The sequence below is a fragment of the Equus caballus genome, chromosome 2, assembly GCF_041296265.1.
Source record: "Equus caballus isolate H_3958 breed thoroughbred chromosome 2, TB-T2T, whole genome shotgun sequence".
NCBI lineage: Eukaryota > Metazoa > Chordata > Mammalia > Perissodactyla > Equidae > Equus > Equus caballus.
The window spans coordinates 43,540,106-43,555,110 of record NC_091685.1 but is presented as its reverse complement, the minus strand read 5'-3'; the positions used below and the strand labels follow the sequence as shown (position 1 = coordinate 43,555,110).

General features: G+C 47.6%; 1 protein-coding gene and 1 non-coding gene across 43 annotated transcripts in view; both read left to right on the top strand.

Annotated features, from left to right (window-relative positions):
- The window catches only part of CAMTA1 (calmodulin binding transcription activator 1), an 850,910-nt gene that overhangs the window by 408,066 nt on the left and 427,839 nt on the right, over positions 1-15,005 (top strand). For all 42 annotated transcript variants that reach the window (XM_070261026.1, XM_070261005.1, XM_070261025.1 and 39 more), the window contains one exon: positions 3,002-3,137. In XM_070261026.1, the coding sequence (XP_070117127.1) occupies positions 3,002-3,137 (136 nt within the window). The remainder of the gene's footprint in view (positions 1-3,001; positions 3,138-15,005) is intronic.
- On the top strand, positions 10,949-11,006 carry MIR1302-1 (microRNA mir-1302-1). The gene has a single exon (NR_032793.1). It is a non-coding gene; the product is annotated as a microRNA mir-1302-1 (primary transcript).

The window sequence follows — 15,005 nt, the reverse complement described above, 5'->3', positions numbered from 1 at the left end:
CCAGTAGCCTCGGGGGAGGTTCTGGAGTCTCCAGAGAGACTCACAGACTGACTGTGAGTGAATGCTGCTTAGACACTATCTCGCTAGAAAGGCTTGATTTCCTCATCTATATGTTGGGAATGATAATAATACTATCTCATAGGGTTGCTGTGTGCGGATGATGGCTATAGATGTAGACGTAGATGAAGATGTAGGCATAGGTATAGATGTAGGTAGATATAGATGCAGACTAGATGCAGACACGCATGTGGCCTGCTCTGCCCAGCAGAGCACTAACTGGGAGTTGGTGGCATTATTAAGTGGTGACAGGACTTCCGTGCCTTCTCCTTGCGGTCGCCCTTACCCTCTGTCCTCAACTCCGTTTCCATTTCCCTGCTGTTCTCAGGCGGTGCGCGCTTTTGAGCTGTCCTGAAAGGCACTAAAGCCCCCACCATGGGCCCCTCTAGTGGGGCCAGGCCCACATCTCCTTCCTCCCAGAGCAGCACTCCAATCCCCCCTCCTCCCTCACATCTCTTCCCAGCAGCTCTGCTTGCTCTCGATTGTATTCTGGGATGGCAGAACAGGTTCATTTTCTTCACATCGCGGGGCGCGTGGGTCCTTCTGCAGCCCTCTGGCTTTCCCTTTGCCGTCCTTGGACCTGTGAACTGTGGAGGGAGGGACCTTCCCCCATCATGCAGAGCAGAGGCAAGTTCTAATAAAATCAGAGTGGTGGATTAAACACTATTAGGTTGCTCATTATTGCAAGTTAAAATGATGATTCCATTTATTAAGGCCATTTACGTTGGACACTTCTGCTCCCTTGGGATTACGTCTTGCTAAAAGTGTCAGATGATAGGGCCGTTCTTGCATCCTCAGAATGCAGAGGGTGGGTCACCAGAGGAAGATGGGTTTCCTTGGGTGGGTGCAGTTGTGATTCTGACTGTGGATGTGATGGTTTGGGGAGTCCACCCTCTCTTGGTCATACCGGTTACGTTCCGGGAACAGCCGGCCTGAGGATGCTGCTGAGGTTCATTGACCATGTTTAGAAAGGGCAAGAGGATGGAGCAAACTGCATTCCTGTCTTAGCTCGAAAGAAGCTGGATTGGATGAATATTGAGTCTGCTTCAACGGATGAGTTTTCTAGGGCCAAGGGGTCCCTGCAGCACTCTCAGGTGTGTCTTCGTTCCTGTTTGGAGAGGGCGAGGCAAAAGCAGAGCCCCTCTGTTTGATCAGATGGATTCCTCTGCTTATTCCTTAGGCAGTGGCCCAAGCACAGTAGTTGGGCTTCGGAGCCCTTCGAATGGGTCCCTTAGTGAGTGGAGGACTCACAGTGCTCTGAAGATTAGGTACAAGTACCTAGAGCACGCTGAGTGGAAGAGGCAGCCATCATTGGCCTCATATTTGAGCCTACCTGCCATTTAGAAATGGAAGATAACTGTCAGGTTTTCAATGCAGACTTTTAAGTGCGAGACAGATACGTCAGGTGACAGCGTTGTGACAAGAGCACGGAGCTGTTTCCAGATTGTTTTAGTCGGCACAGACTCAGGGAGGAAACCAACACTGACACAAACCAATTGCCCCGTGATCGGCAAACAATGAAGTGTTGGGAGTTGCTGTTGAAAGTCTATAATTTCCAGTGGAATTGCTGTTTAGTCATCACCTTGCTGCTGAATGACACAGCCCAGCTGGGTGGGAACCACAATTAGCTGCTGTCACCCCGGAGTGATTTTTTTCCTCCTACAGACAATGGAATATTAAGACATCAATAGCCAATGTTCTGTGCCCATTGTACAAAGGAAAAGAAAAGAAGGGGATGGAGGCGCTTGCCCTAGGCCTCAGAGAAGGCTGGCTGGCTCACTTTCTCACCTCTGCTGTAGCTGAGAAGTAGGATGACTTGCATTAGAAGAAGGCACTTCCTTTGCCTTGTTAATGTGTGGCACTCTCACCCCAGCTGGGAGTAAGATGGAGCGCTTTGTGCTGCGCGGTCTGGTGCAGAGTGACATGGAGCTGGCCAAGGGGAGGCAAGTCACGTGCTGCAGCTTTCAGGGGAGTCTTCCTTGAAGGTTGGATCTGCCCACACCTGCTGGCACTTTATTCTGGAAGGGGTTTACCATTACCTTCAGCTCACCTTCAGCTGCCAGGGGAGTTTAGTTCTTTCTCTCTTTGGTGTTTCCAAACCAAAATATGTGACCTCTGCAACTATGGAGGAGTCAGTAAACATCCTCTGTTCTCTGTGGTTGATGCATAACGTCTTTTAGGAAAATTCAAGGCTTTTTTGTTTGTTCTTTTTAAATGGCACAAGAACGGCCATCACACTCTCAGCATTTAGCAAGCAGGCAACTATTTTCCTAAGATAGGGTGGTTGTGGACCGAATAGACAAATTTACCTGGCAGTACTGAGCCCTCTGACAGCTGAAGCCCAAATGGGAAAGAATCAGGTACTTAGCTTGCTTGAGAAGAAGGACCGAAGATGCTCTTTCGTATCTCGCGGTAATCTAAATGCAGGCAATGAATCAGGGACATTTGGCTTCGCTGACTAGTTCTTCCATTGGTCTGTTCTTAACATAGTCATCTAGCGTCTGCCTTAAACTTATTTATTTCCTAATGCTGGGTGATGGATTAAAAGATGTGTAGAAAATCTTTCTACAAGAGATAAGATATTGCAGGCTGCCACAACACCCCCGGCTCTTTTTGCTTTCTCTCTCTGTTTTTTCTGCTTTTCAGTGCACAGCTCAGGCCCCACATCGTATATCCTGATTAGATGGTGGGTATTACTAAGGGGATGTTTTTTAAGCCTATCATTGACACATTTAATTCATTAGGTACCAAATCCACAAGCAAATTTTGGCTGGCCATAAAACATGGTTAATCCAGGGAGCTGCAATAAAAGGTGAAAAATTATGTTCCAGCAAATGTGGAATATTGCTTTTCTGTAGAGACTTTTACTGGTCTACGATATCTTTCTTCATAAATTTTTCTTCTGCTTGGTTCTCTTGGTAACTTAACCATTTGTTGTTTCCAGACCACAGAATGGCTCAATGATACTCTACAACAGGAAGAAAGTGAAATACAGGAAAGATGGGTATTGCTGGAAAAAGAGGAAAGATGGGAAAACGACCAGAGAGGACCACATGAAACTGAAGGTCCAGGGAGTGGAGGTAAAGAGCAGAAAAGGCTCTCTTGTTCCACAAATGTCATTTCTGGGCTGCAATGAGGATGTAATTGCTTTGGAGTCATTTGATGCCAGTCACCTCTGTCAAAAGTATTTTTGCTTGCCAAGACCGTGTTTGTTGTTTTTCTTTTTTTCTGCCTTCTTACTCTACAGTCTCCATTCAAGTTTTCCATGAAACTGGATTTGATTGACACTCTCCTGTTTCTCGGGAGTCATTGGTATATAGATTGAGACTGGCAAGCTTCCTGTAGAATCATGTGTTGTATTTATCACAGAGGAACCTCCGAGTGCACTGAGAGTTTGCAGGTGCTAGGGGAGAGGGGAGCTGCATAAGGAACTCCCTCTTCACATGGCTGGGGCCTGCCTCTGCTGGGCAGGTCCACTGGGAGCTGGTGATCCCCATATGGAGCCTGGCTTCACTCCCTCCACTGACAGCCTCTTCAGTTTCCCTCTGGGTGTTTCAACCTCAGGGAATGTGCTATTAGATGGGACACCAAGATGTGTGGGATTCCTGCAGGGCTGGGGTGGAGGTGGGTCCTGCAGAAAACGTCTTGGGATCTTGTGCAAACTTCATTTTGGGTCCTCAGGGGAAGAGAGGGTACAGTCTGGTTTCCTTGCTGTCATTCTGACCCCACAGGCTCTCACCCTTGGGCAGCCATGGAGACATCCCTCCGCCTCCTCTTTTTCATCATTTGAGGGTCCAAGGCACATGTCACAGTGGTACAGGGAGATGATATGAATCGTGGTGCATTCTTGGCTTGCTAGTTAGCAAGCACCCATTTCTCTGCATTTCTTGCTGATCCTTGTAAGGGATTTCCCCAGGAGCATGGCCTGTGCTCTCTTGGGCGGGGAGCTGAGAAGCTGGCTTGTGATCCACCTGGTATTTCACACTGGTCAAAGAGAGGGGTCCTGGAGTCTGTTGCTGTGTTGGGTTCTCTGGCGTGCCAGGATTGATCACCAGGACCGTAAGCCCACTTGAGTTCAATGGCTCACTCTCCATGCTGACATTCTTTGTGACACACTTTGTCATTATGACTTTTTCTATATTAATCATGTGCTTTTATGGCTGTTAAAAATAGCATCCAATGACTTTTATTATATTGCCCCACAGAGAGAGATAACTTTTGTTTTATGTTTTTGGTTTTTTTTAAACACCTAATAACAATGCTTTATGATGATGAACAAAGAAAAGCCCTGAAATGAGAAATTCCAGTTCCCCACGGTCTCTTGTGTTCAGTGTTTGCACAGACTGCACGGAGCATTAAAATGCAGATTACTCGACCCTGCTGCTCTGGACCCACCTTGTGGCCTGTGACGGTGATTGTACGAATAGATTAGCCACTGTTACAGGGAGCCCAGGGAGGGGGTGGTGGTTGTTACATGCATCAGGTTGGCTCCGACTTCTGGTGACCCTGTGAATGAGCGATGTCCACAGTGTCCTGTCCTCAGCAGCCCTCCTCAGCTCCGGCAGACTCATGCCCATGGTTTCCTTTACGGAGTCAGTCCATCTCATATTTGGTCTTCCTCTTTGCCTGCTGCCTTCTACTTTCCCCAGCGTTATTGTCTTTTCCAAAGACTCCTGCCTTCTCATGATGTGCTCAAAGTAGGACAGCCTCAGTTGTATCATTTTTGCCTCCAGCGATGGTTCAGGCTTAGTTTGCTCTGGGACTCACTTGTTCCTCTTTCTGGCAGTCCAGGGTAGCTCTCCTCCAACGCTGTATTTCAAATGAATCAATTCTGATCTCCCACGATGGAGAAACAGGTAGGAAGTGAGGAGGAGTGTGGGTGGGGCCCAAGAGTGAGGGGTTGCTCTTGCCGAGCCTAGTGGGGTCTGTGGACTTTCACGCCAACACCACTGCACACAGCCCCGGGTGGCAGGCCTCCGGTAGGTTTCATCTTTAGTGATGTGTAAATCAGGAACTTCTGGTTGTAAGTAACAGCAGGGTGGAATTCTTCCTCAGCAGCAGCACAGAAGCCCAGAGGGGAGAAAGCCACGGTGTTCATTTTCTTCCCTCATGTTATAAATTAGAATTGTCACTGGGTGGAATCAGAATGATTTATGGTTATTTTTAGGCCGTATTTATGTTTGGAGTTATTTGTGGCTCTCACACTTGCAGTCCAATGTGTAGACACGTGTGGGGGCAGTCCAGACCCTCCGAACATTGAGGAAGGGAATGTGCAAGACGGTGAGCGGTTTCCATGACTTTCCTGGTGAAAGTGGCAGTAGGGCAGTAGAATTGGAAGGCGGGCTTGGGGAAGCCTTGGTGGGCAACACTGGTGTGCTTCCAGGTTCTGGGAGAGTGAGGCCACGTAAGGTGAGTGCGTGGTGTGGTGGTCTTTCCCATTGAGCTCAGGGAGTTGTCCCATTGAGTCGTTCAGTAAACACTGACTCTGTGCAGGGCCCTGTGGTGTCTACAGAGAAAACATGAGCCAAGTGCAGCGCCCCACGGACTCACGGTCAAGTTGAGGGGATGGCTGTGTCCATACCTAAAGGTCATTAGCAGTGCTGAGAAGTGCAGAAGCCTGAGCTTTTAGAATGAGTGTTCTGGGAATTCAGACCGAGCTGGGGGGATCAGGGAAGCTTCCTAGGTGAGATGGGCTATACGCTCAGTTCTTACAGGTGGGTAGGATGTGTGTATAACTTACGCAGTGTCTCGTAGCTTACCCTTTTCACTTAGCACTGTAGTCTGAGCTATACGTAGGTCGATACTGAAATCCCCTCATCTTTTTCTCTGCTCTATAGTCTTCCACTGTATAAGCGCTTGAAGCATTCCCCAGTGGACTTTTAGATTCTCTCCAGTTTTTCAACATTCAATGCTCCAGTAAACATTCTTATGCAAGTCTGTTTGTGCATGTGTGCAATCTGGACCTGGAATTGCTGGGTGTAAGGTCTAAGTGTTTTCTAGACACTGCCAAATTCTGCCAAGTGGCTGTGCTAATTACACCCCCACCAGCACTGAGAATTAACGTTTCTCCCACACCCTCCTGCACACTGATGGATGAAAGATGATAACTCGTTCAATTCGAATTTGTGTTTCTTAATTATTTGTGGATGAGCACCTTTATATGTTAATGGAAGTCCTTTGCTCTGGATTGTCTACCATGGGCGTGATTTTTAAATAGCCCCAAAGAAAGATTTCTCTGACAAGAGCAGCCCCACATCTCACTGGCGTTTCTTCTGCATTTGCTGTAATCTGGACCAGTGGCTGGGAAGCCCAGTGGTCGTGCAGGAGACAGTAGGCATGTGGTCCTTTCCATCTGGGAAATTACAATGGGGATGTCCATGGGGCTTTACATCTCACAGGAGGAGGGGGCTGCTGAGTTTGGATGTTGCTTCCCCCTTCAGTGGATTCAATCAGGTGGTACCCACTGACTCAGCACCTCCATCATGCCAGCACGGTGCCAGCTACCCCTGCTGCCTGGAGAGGCAGGCAGCCCTGCACAGGGTCTTGGAGCTCTGATTTTCTACCGCCAGAGCAGGTTTCCTCAGTTCAAGGGCATGATAAAGATATTTGGATCTACCGTTTAACATATCACTTGCTATAAGCCTTCCCTCAGGCCAGGAAAACTTCCAGCCCTGTTCCGGGAACTGCTCAGCCGTCTAGCTTCTTTTGTTCTCAGAAGCTGGGGCCCTAGGTACACACAGCAACTCAAAGGCACATTGATTTTCTCAGCCAGGCACAGGATGGGGGCAGCTGCTTTTGAAGCTGACGAGCTGTTAGGTCCGTGATTAGTTGTCTTGTCTGTAAGCCAAGGAGAAGCTAGCTCGATAAGGTTTCCAGGGATGACAAAGGTTGACAGGGAGGAAAAAGAAGGTGGTTACGACGTCAACGTTTCTCGAGATGAAATCTCAGCAGGCCTGAGGTTGGTCCTGCTCCCCATGCAGATTTGTGCCTCTTACCGGCCTGACACGTCGGAGGAGCTCTAGGGTGGGAGAAGCCCTGAGAGCAGGGGGCCAGGTCCCAAGTGTCCCCATGCCTCTGGATCACCATGGCAGGTATCACCTGAGTGGGGTGAGGTCAGCCCGAGGTGACGTTGTTCTTGAGGCCAAGCTGGAAGAGTGCTTTTTAAGTTCACAGTGCTTTTCCTGGCCCCAGAAGCTTGCAGGGCTGTCTTCTGTCCGGTCTTCACACCTCTCTCCTGAGAGTGCTGGTGTCTCAGAACCCAGGCCAGCTCTCAGCTGTCTACCTCCCGACTCCTTCGCTGCTGGGTTCCCACAACAGATAGGGATGCACACTTAATATAGGGATGGCTGCAGGCTTATGAATCTCCTACCAGGTACACTATCTCATTCAACCCTCATCAAAATGTCCGTGCAAAGTACACATTACCACACTCATTTCACAGATGAAGAGATGGAGCCTCAGAGGGGATTTCTCTTGCCCCATATCCAGCCACAAACCAGTGGATAGCTGGGACTTGAGCCGAGGTCTGCCTGCTGCTAAAGTGGAAGCACTCGCCCTGACACCAGCTGCTCCTGGGCCTTCTGGTGAGATTTGTAGTTTTTCACATACTCTTTACTCGTCAGCCAGTTCTCAAATGCTTTCTATCCACCATCATTGTGATGGGTACTGAGGATGCAGTGATGTAAACAAGAATACTCCCATCTCATGGTGAGACCAAAAATCAAGCATGCACCCATAACACAGGGTCGTGAGGGCTATGATGAGAGAATTACAAGGCCCTGTGCAAAACACATGGGAGGGGAACCTAAGGCAGACTTGGTCTTGAGGAACTGACATGATCATAGGGAACTAGGCACTGTTGGGAGCCAGGCAGTCACAGGTATGGATGGGAAATAGTGATAGGCAGTGACAGAGGCTGTTGAAAAATAGCTAACGTGATTTAAAGCAACAGGTGGCCAGAATTGCGACGTGTCAGTATCTCTCCCAGCCCCATCAGACCAGATGTTCGCCTCCTGGGGACGAGGCTTTCTCTGCTCTGATCATAAAGTGTGCCTTGCCGCAGACGTCCTGCCTTTGGAACCAGTGGGTGGTCCTTGCACAGAGGCTGTTGGCTCAACTGTGGGTAGCACGGACAGACACCCCTCCCCACTGAGCCCATTCTGTGGTGGACAGGAACCCCCTGGCTTGGACCATCTGGTGAGCAGAAATGCCAGCCATCATCTCTGTCTGATTGGAGTTGTCAGTGGTGAAGAGAAAGTTTAGTTTTGCTGACCTGTTTGTTCTGCCTAAAAGAATGAAGAGTTGCTTTGTCTTCTCGACTAACTGCCGGACAGCTCGAAGCCCGTTGTGAGCATGGCAGCGGCAGTAACAAGGTTATGTTTTTGGACTTGGCCTCATTAGAAGTGATGTTCTTTATCTGGACACTTAGGCCACATATTAAAAAGAGAAAAAAAGCACCTCTTTTAAAAGTAGGAATGATATTGTAGTTACCGCATTAGGAATTAACAGGGCATGAAATAACTGTCTGCCTCGTGGCAATGCCAGATCATTTCAGCTCTGCTTGCAGCCATAAGATAAATAGGTATCTTGCTTGCAGCTGATGGAAAATATTTAAAATAGCCAGGCACAAACATGTATGGTGCCCAAATCAAGTTTGGAAAACAGCAATGAATAGATAAGGAGGAAGTCAGTTGGCTGATGAAACAGCTGGGCAGCAGAAGCTCACAGAGGCGCAAATGAGTCTGCGTGTTGCAACGATGTGTTTTTAAACAGAATGCACATTTTCTGCTTTTCATGAAGAATAGTGTGGCTTTGGTCTGTGGATGTATTGTCTTACTCCTCTTCCCTTCAGACTCTCCTTGCACCATCAGTCTACACCGTCCAGCATACCCTGCTCAGAACCTGTTTTTCCCTGTGTCTCCATCGAGACTGTGTTATCCTTGTAACTTCTGAACCTTCCAGGGTATCTTCCCTGATCTTCTCCAGCCAGAAGTAGTTGTTTCTTCCCTTTGCTTTCTGAAGCTCTCCATTGGTACCTTTCTTAAGGAAGTGTTCTCTTTGATTTTATATTAGCTCTGTCCAGTTCAATAAACATATATTAAGTCTCTAGTATTTTCTAGATAATAGAAAGCCTGTGTCTAGTGTCTAGGTACTAGGTGATCTGTTAAGCACAGGATATAGAGGCGAGTAAGACACAGCATCATACTTTAAAAACTTAACCTGGTCATTTCAGTGTAATAGGGTAATGTTACGACAGAGATTTTGAGTGTTTGAATGAACTTGGTTCCCCTCTCTGAGGACAGGGTCTGGACCAGTCATCCACAGGACGTTGGTCTGAACGGTAAGGTCTGCCTAACAACTAACCGCTTTCACGGGTAGCCCCCCACCCCCGAATCTGAGCCTCCCCGCAGCCCTGTGGTTCCATCGTGGCAGATATTTTTATCCCCATTGGTTGCACATCTGGGACTTGAACCCAGGTCTTTGATTTCAAACCCCGCTGCCTCTCCTGCCTGGCATCGAGTGCCAGTGTTGAGGTGTTCCGGTCTCAGGACCATCTCCAGTGGAAAGAGCAGGTCTGTTCAGCGGTACCTGGGGGATCTCCCAGGGCTCTCTTCTGACTTTTAATCATCTGAATTTTTGTGTAGCATTCTGCTGGTTCGTTAGCACGTGAAGACAATTTTCTGTTACCTGGATATGTTTTGGTGGAATCACTTCAGGCACTCAAATCCATAGTATTTCCTTAATTTCTAATTACTTAGCATCCCTGGTGATATGTCCCTACCCAATTCATATAATTAAAATTTTACCTAATAAATAACATTAAGCTGGCCACGTTTTGAAGTGGCTGTAGTAGCCCTCTCTGTTCACATTCTGCTGAGCTCAAGGAGGTCTGAGCGGGATAGCGGTTCTGCTTCTCCTTCTAAAGGCTCCCTCTTCCCTGACCACAACCAGTTAACAACAGCAACAACCATGATGGCATCATTTATTGAATACCTGGTCCTGTGCTTGTCACTTTATGTGCACATCGCATTCAATGACTTGACAACATCCCTGCTAGATAGGTACTGTCATTATCCTCATTTTTGCAAAAGACGTAATTAATTTCCCAGAGGTTAGGAAATGTATCCAAGGATACCTGGCTGGTTAGTCACAGAGCCAAGATCCCACCCCAGGTCTATTTGATTCCAAATTCCCAGTTTCATCATCACTATACCACACTGGCCTCCAAAACACCTTGATCCTCAGAAGATGTCTTCTTACTCCATGGGGCTCTGGGAGTAAAGGGTTTAAAACAGAGCACCATGTACCCAAGCATGGGTCTCAAGTAAGATGGGGGATAAGGAAGGCCTTTACCCTTTAGAGTGATGGGCCCCCTTCTGGTCACCTGGCATCCCCTCCTTATAATGCCAACCAGTCAAAGGGGCAAGAGCCCTGCCCCACTGTTCTTCTAGCCCAGGAACCTGGCTCCCTCGGGCCACGAGGCATTACAGGAAGAAGATATGGAGGCCCCTTGCTGTCTGCTTCAGTGGTTGGGAGTTCACCCTTCAGCACTCTAATACCTGCAGGACCCGCCGTCACTCCTCAGCTCGGATTTCATCCAAGTCCTCCAGAGCCTCTTATGTTCCCATGTCACCCTTCACTTAGGGGTAACGAGCTGTGTTATCTGCTCCTACTGTGAACTGCTCGTTTCCATTTGTCCTGAAGCTACAGCTTTCAAGCTTCCAGGATCTGCTCACCCTGGTGGTCAGGGTCTGTGTACTCACTCTCCCTGTGTAGCGTTGCCAGATTTAGTGCACACACACACATACACACATGCACACACATGCACACATATGCACATATGCAGACATCAGAGACAGGATGACCAGTTAAATTTGAATTTCAGATAAACAATTTTTCAGTACAATATGTCTCATGCAACATTTGGGACATACTTATACTAAAATATTATCTGTTGCTTATCTGAAACCCACATTTAGCTGAGCATCCTGTGTTTTATCTAGCAACCCTCCAACCATCAGAACAGTTTCCTTTGAGTCTTTAGTTCAAAGGAAAGAGATTTGGCTGTTTGGGTATTGGTCTCACTGAAGACTTGAGCAAGTGAGTTGATTTATCTCCAGACACATTATCGATGCAGGAACCATAAAAACCAGGAAGGCCACTGGCCACCTGCTAAGAGAGAAGACACTTGGGCAGTTTGCTAGTGAACTCAAGTCTGCCAGGGCTGGGGACGCTCGTGCTCTCTCTGAAAAGTGAGTCCTGGCTGCCTCTCAACTACCAAGGCCCCAGGACTGCCAGAGCCCCGGCTGCCCTTAGAGGCTGCTGGCCTCGAGGAATGCAGGCCTCCTGCCAGGGGTGTTTGGAGAGAAGCTTGTTAGTGGAAGAGATGCCAGGAAGATTTTGAAGGAAATCTGTTTGTGGTTTCTGCCTTCCTTATATCTCTGGTAGATTACAGTATGTAAAATGTTTTGCAATTTCCTTTTTTAAACTTGATTTGAGCCTTATTGAGCTAGCAACTCCCTGTCAAAGGTGGAGCAGCAGAATATCAACTTGGTATGCTGAGCTGGTGTTTAATTATTATCATAACGGTCCCTTCACATCATTGCAGATTAGCCCACAAGGACAGGAGTGGAAATTTTAGCATACTCAATTACGATGGAAAACCCTTGAACACCACCGTCAGAATCCACGAAGGGCCTTTCTCTCTTTGGGCCCCAACATACGGCAGGCACAAAGTTAGATATTTCCCAGGCCACACAGCCTTGATTCTGTAAGCGTAATTGACAGCCTCATCCAGAAGCTGGAAATGCCTTTTAAGAACATGGAATATATCCCCTGCCTTGGTAAATGACCAGATATGGTTGTTTGCATTGGGTAAAGAATATCTCTGGCCTTCACTTGACTGAATAGTAAATTATTGATCTTCTCCACATCTTTCAATTCCCTAGCATTGCTGGGGAAATTGACTCCTATCATCCGCGGCTGTGGCTTGTCTCCATATAGGGCAGTCCACGCCCAGAGGACACGAATCTCCAGCCTTGTCTGTGAACAGTCACAATGACCCCCTTTAGTTGACATTGTTGGTCCCTGACACACGGAAGGGATATAGTGTGTAAACTAATCAGGCCCATGTCACTCTGTCTGTCTGCTTCCCCCAGGGCAACAAAAAACATGGGTGCAGTGAAGGGCGTTTGAGCTCCAGTGGGAGTGGTGGAGAGAAGCGTTGCTGTGGAAGTGGAAGAAGGGACAGGTCCTTCACACAGCTGCTCAGGTGGAGGCTGCTTTGGCGGAGGCTGGCTGTGGTCTCCTTGTTTCTTCTTTGCGCTTGCTTGGGTTTCTGGCTGCTGAGCTGTTCTCTGCTTGCCCTCCCTGGATACAAGGCTGGAAGCGTAGCTGGAAAGCAAGTGATTTCATGAAAGAGCTCCTTTCTGGTTCTGGAGTTTTTCTCCTGGACAGAGGAAACGACCTTCCATTTCCTATTTGCATTTCTTAATTCCAACATCTTGAATGCTGTGTACCCTTTAGGGCATGCCTTAACTCCTCGTTGCCAAACACTCATATCTCACTCTTGCAAAACCTGAGACCCACACAGACATGTACACAGCCATATGGCCACTTGCTACCCATAGTGTGGTGCATCCCTCAGTAGCATCAGCGTCAGCTGGGAGCCTGTGAGAAGGGCAGATTCTCAGGCTCCCGCCCAGATCTGCGGAATCAAGATCAGCCTTTTAGTGGGATCCCCCTCTCCATGATTCACAGGCACATTAATTGGGAAAGTATTGACACATGCCATCCTCTTGCTGCTGGGAGGGTCTTCCCTTCATGCCTTAGCCCTAGGCAGGTGATTGTTTTTTTCTTTTAATTTTATCTTAAGAAAAAAGTCCAAAGGAAAATTTCACAAGGTGGTCTGGCAATTCATTACTTGACTCCCAGCACCTTTAAAAAATATCCAACTGAAGTCTCTGATTGCATGGTTTAAGCCTATCACTCCTTGTTCTGCCCTTGGCCGTGAAGGAGACAGAATAGCAGGTTTCTGAATGCAGAGCACACCAGCTGGCAAGGACTGAACAGTCCCCTCAGCCCTCCCTTCTCCAGGTGATGCAGCTCTGTCCTGCGTTGTTTAGCTCCACTCGACCGGGCACTTGCTGTTCTTCACTATACCCAGTGCTTGGCATGGCACCTGCTACACATTTGGTGCCCAATAAACACTTTTGAATAAATGAATGAAATGATGAACTTCTTCTGTGAGAGGCTAGACAGTAAATAGTTTCAGTTTTGCCAGCCAGACAGTCTGTGTCACAACTATTGTAGCGTGAGAGCAGCCATAGTCAACAGTTAAGGAAGGAGTGTGACTGTGTCCCAGTAAAACTTTATTTTTACAGGCAGAGGGCCAGATTTGGACATGGATATAGTTTGCCAACCTCTGTTCTAGATTACGGCAGCAGGTTCTAGAAGAAGCAGGGTGCTATGGGAACTAGTGAGAGATTGGTGGAGGACGATCAAGGACTTGCCACAAACCCTTTTAAGGACTTATGTCTGAGTAGTGGTATGTCCTAGGACTTAAGTTTGCAGCCTGATGGTGTTCACACACAGCTTATATTTCTGCTCAGAATTAACACTTTTATTTGTGACATACCAACTGTCCCATCAGACAATATGGTTCGTCTTGCTTGTCTTGGTGAAGTTAGGGTCTCTTCTTTAGCTTTACTTTCAGTGGCAATACATCCGTGTGGCATAGGCTTATTTGTCCTCAGTGTGAAGAAGCTAGGTGAGGTCTCTTGCAAAGGGCAGTTGGGAAGTGTCCTGTTTCTCCTTCGAGCCAGAGGCACTGCTCAGTGGCACTGTGGAGAGGGCAGGGCATGTCCTGATGATGCACTCGTGCTGCCTTGTCCAGGGACAGCTGAGCCAAAGGGGTGGGACCTTGCTGAGACCAGGTGGGTTAAACAATCGGGATCTCACAGAAGAGAGAAAGGCTGAACCACCTGCGTCTTTAGGCTTGAAGTGCTTTGAAAGCAGCCTGGACGTGTTTGATGTGACAACGTCCCCCTAGAATAGAGGCTGTAGGGAGGGTGCAGATGCTATTTGTCTGCGTTTAAGTATTTACATGACAGCACGAGAAAACTGGGGACTTTCTCTTTCATCTTTGCTGCCACAATTTACGTACAGTTTTATGATGGATGCCAGAGGTAGACATTTATTACAAAAGTGTAAGAGATGTTGACTCTTCCCGAATTGATTATTTAGAATTTATTTTATTAAATATTCTAGGTGGCGTGTGATAAACTGAACCTCTGCTGGTTTGCAGCTTAATGATTCATGTATCTGCGGCGCGATAAGGAAATCAAAGACTTGGGTTGCCATTTCAGGAGAAGAATATGGATTATTATTAAATCTGGAACAGGCCTCTTGAGAAGCCTTCCTTAAGGGAGCACACGTATCAATAATTTCTTCTCCATATGAGAATTCTAATGTTTCGCTTATGGAAACATAAATTCTAAACAAGTAGCTGTGGTTTCTTCTCTCCCCTTGGCTCCTGACATCCTTTACTCATGGAGGAGCTGCTCTTATCCCTCGGTCAGTATCTGGTGTTCAGTCTTTAAATCTCCACATCTACATTTCCCCATTTCTAATTTTTAATGCTGAAAAGTTTTGCTGAGGTCTATGTATTCCAGCACCTAAGATGCTGGCAGACACCAGGATAGTATCCCTTTTGCTTGAAATTTCATAAAAGATTTGTTTAAGTCTTGGAGGAGACTATGAATGACTACTAGATCTCAGAACTCCAGTGAAAATGTGGTCAGCTCATGCAGGATGTAGAAGGTCACCCCAGCCCATTCTTGCAGAAGCCAGCAGGCAGCGAAGCTTATGTGGTGAGTTGCATCTGTACTGAGGACAGCGGATGGGACTGCTCTGGGGCTGTGCTGGTTCTCAGGTGGCCTGGAGCCAGG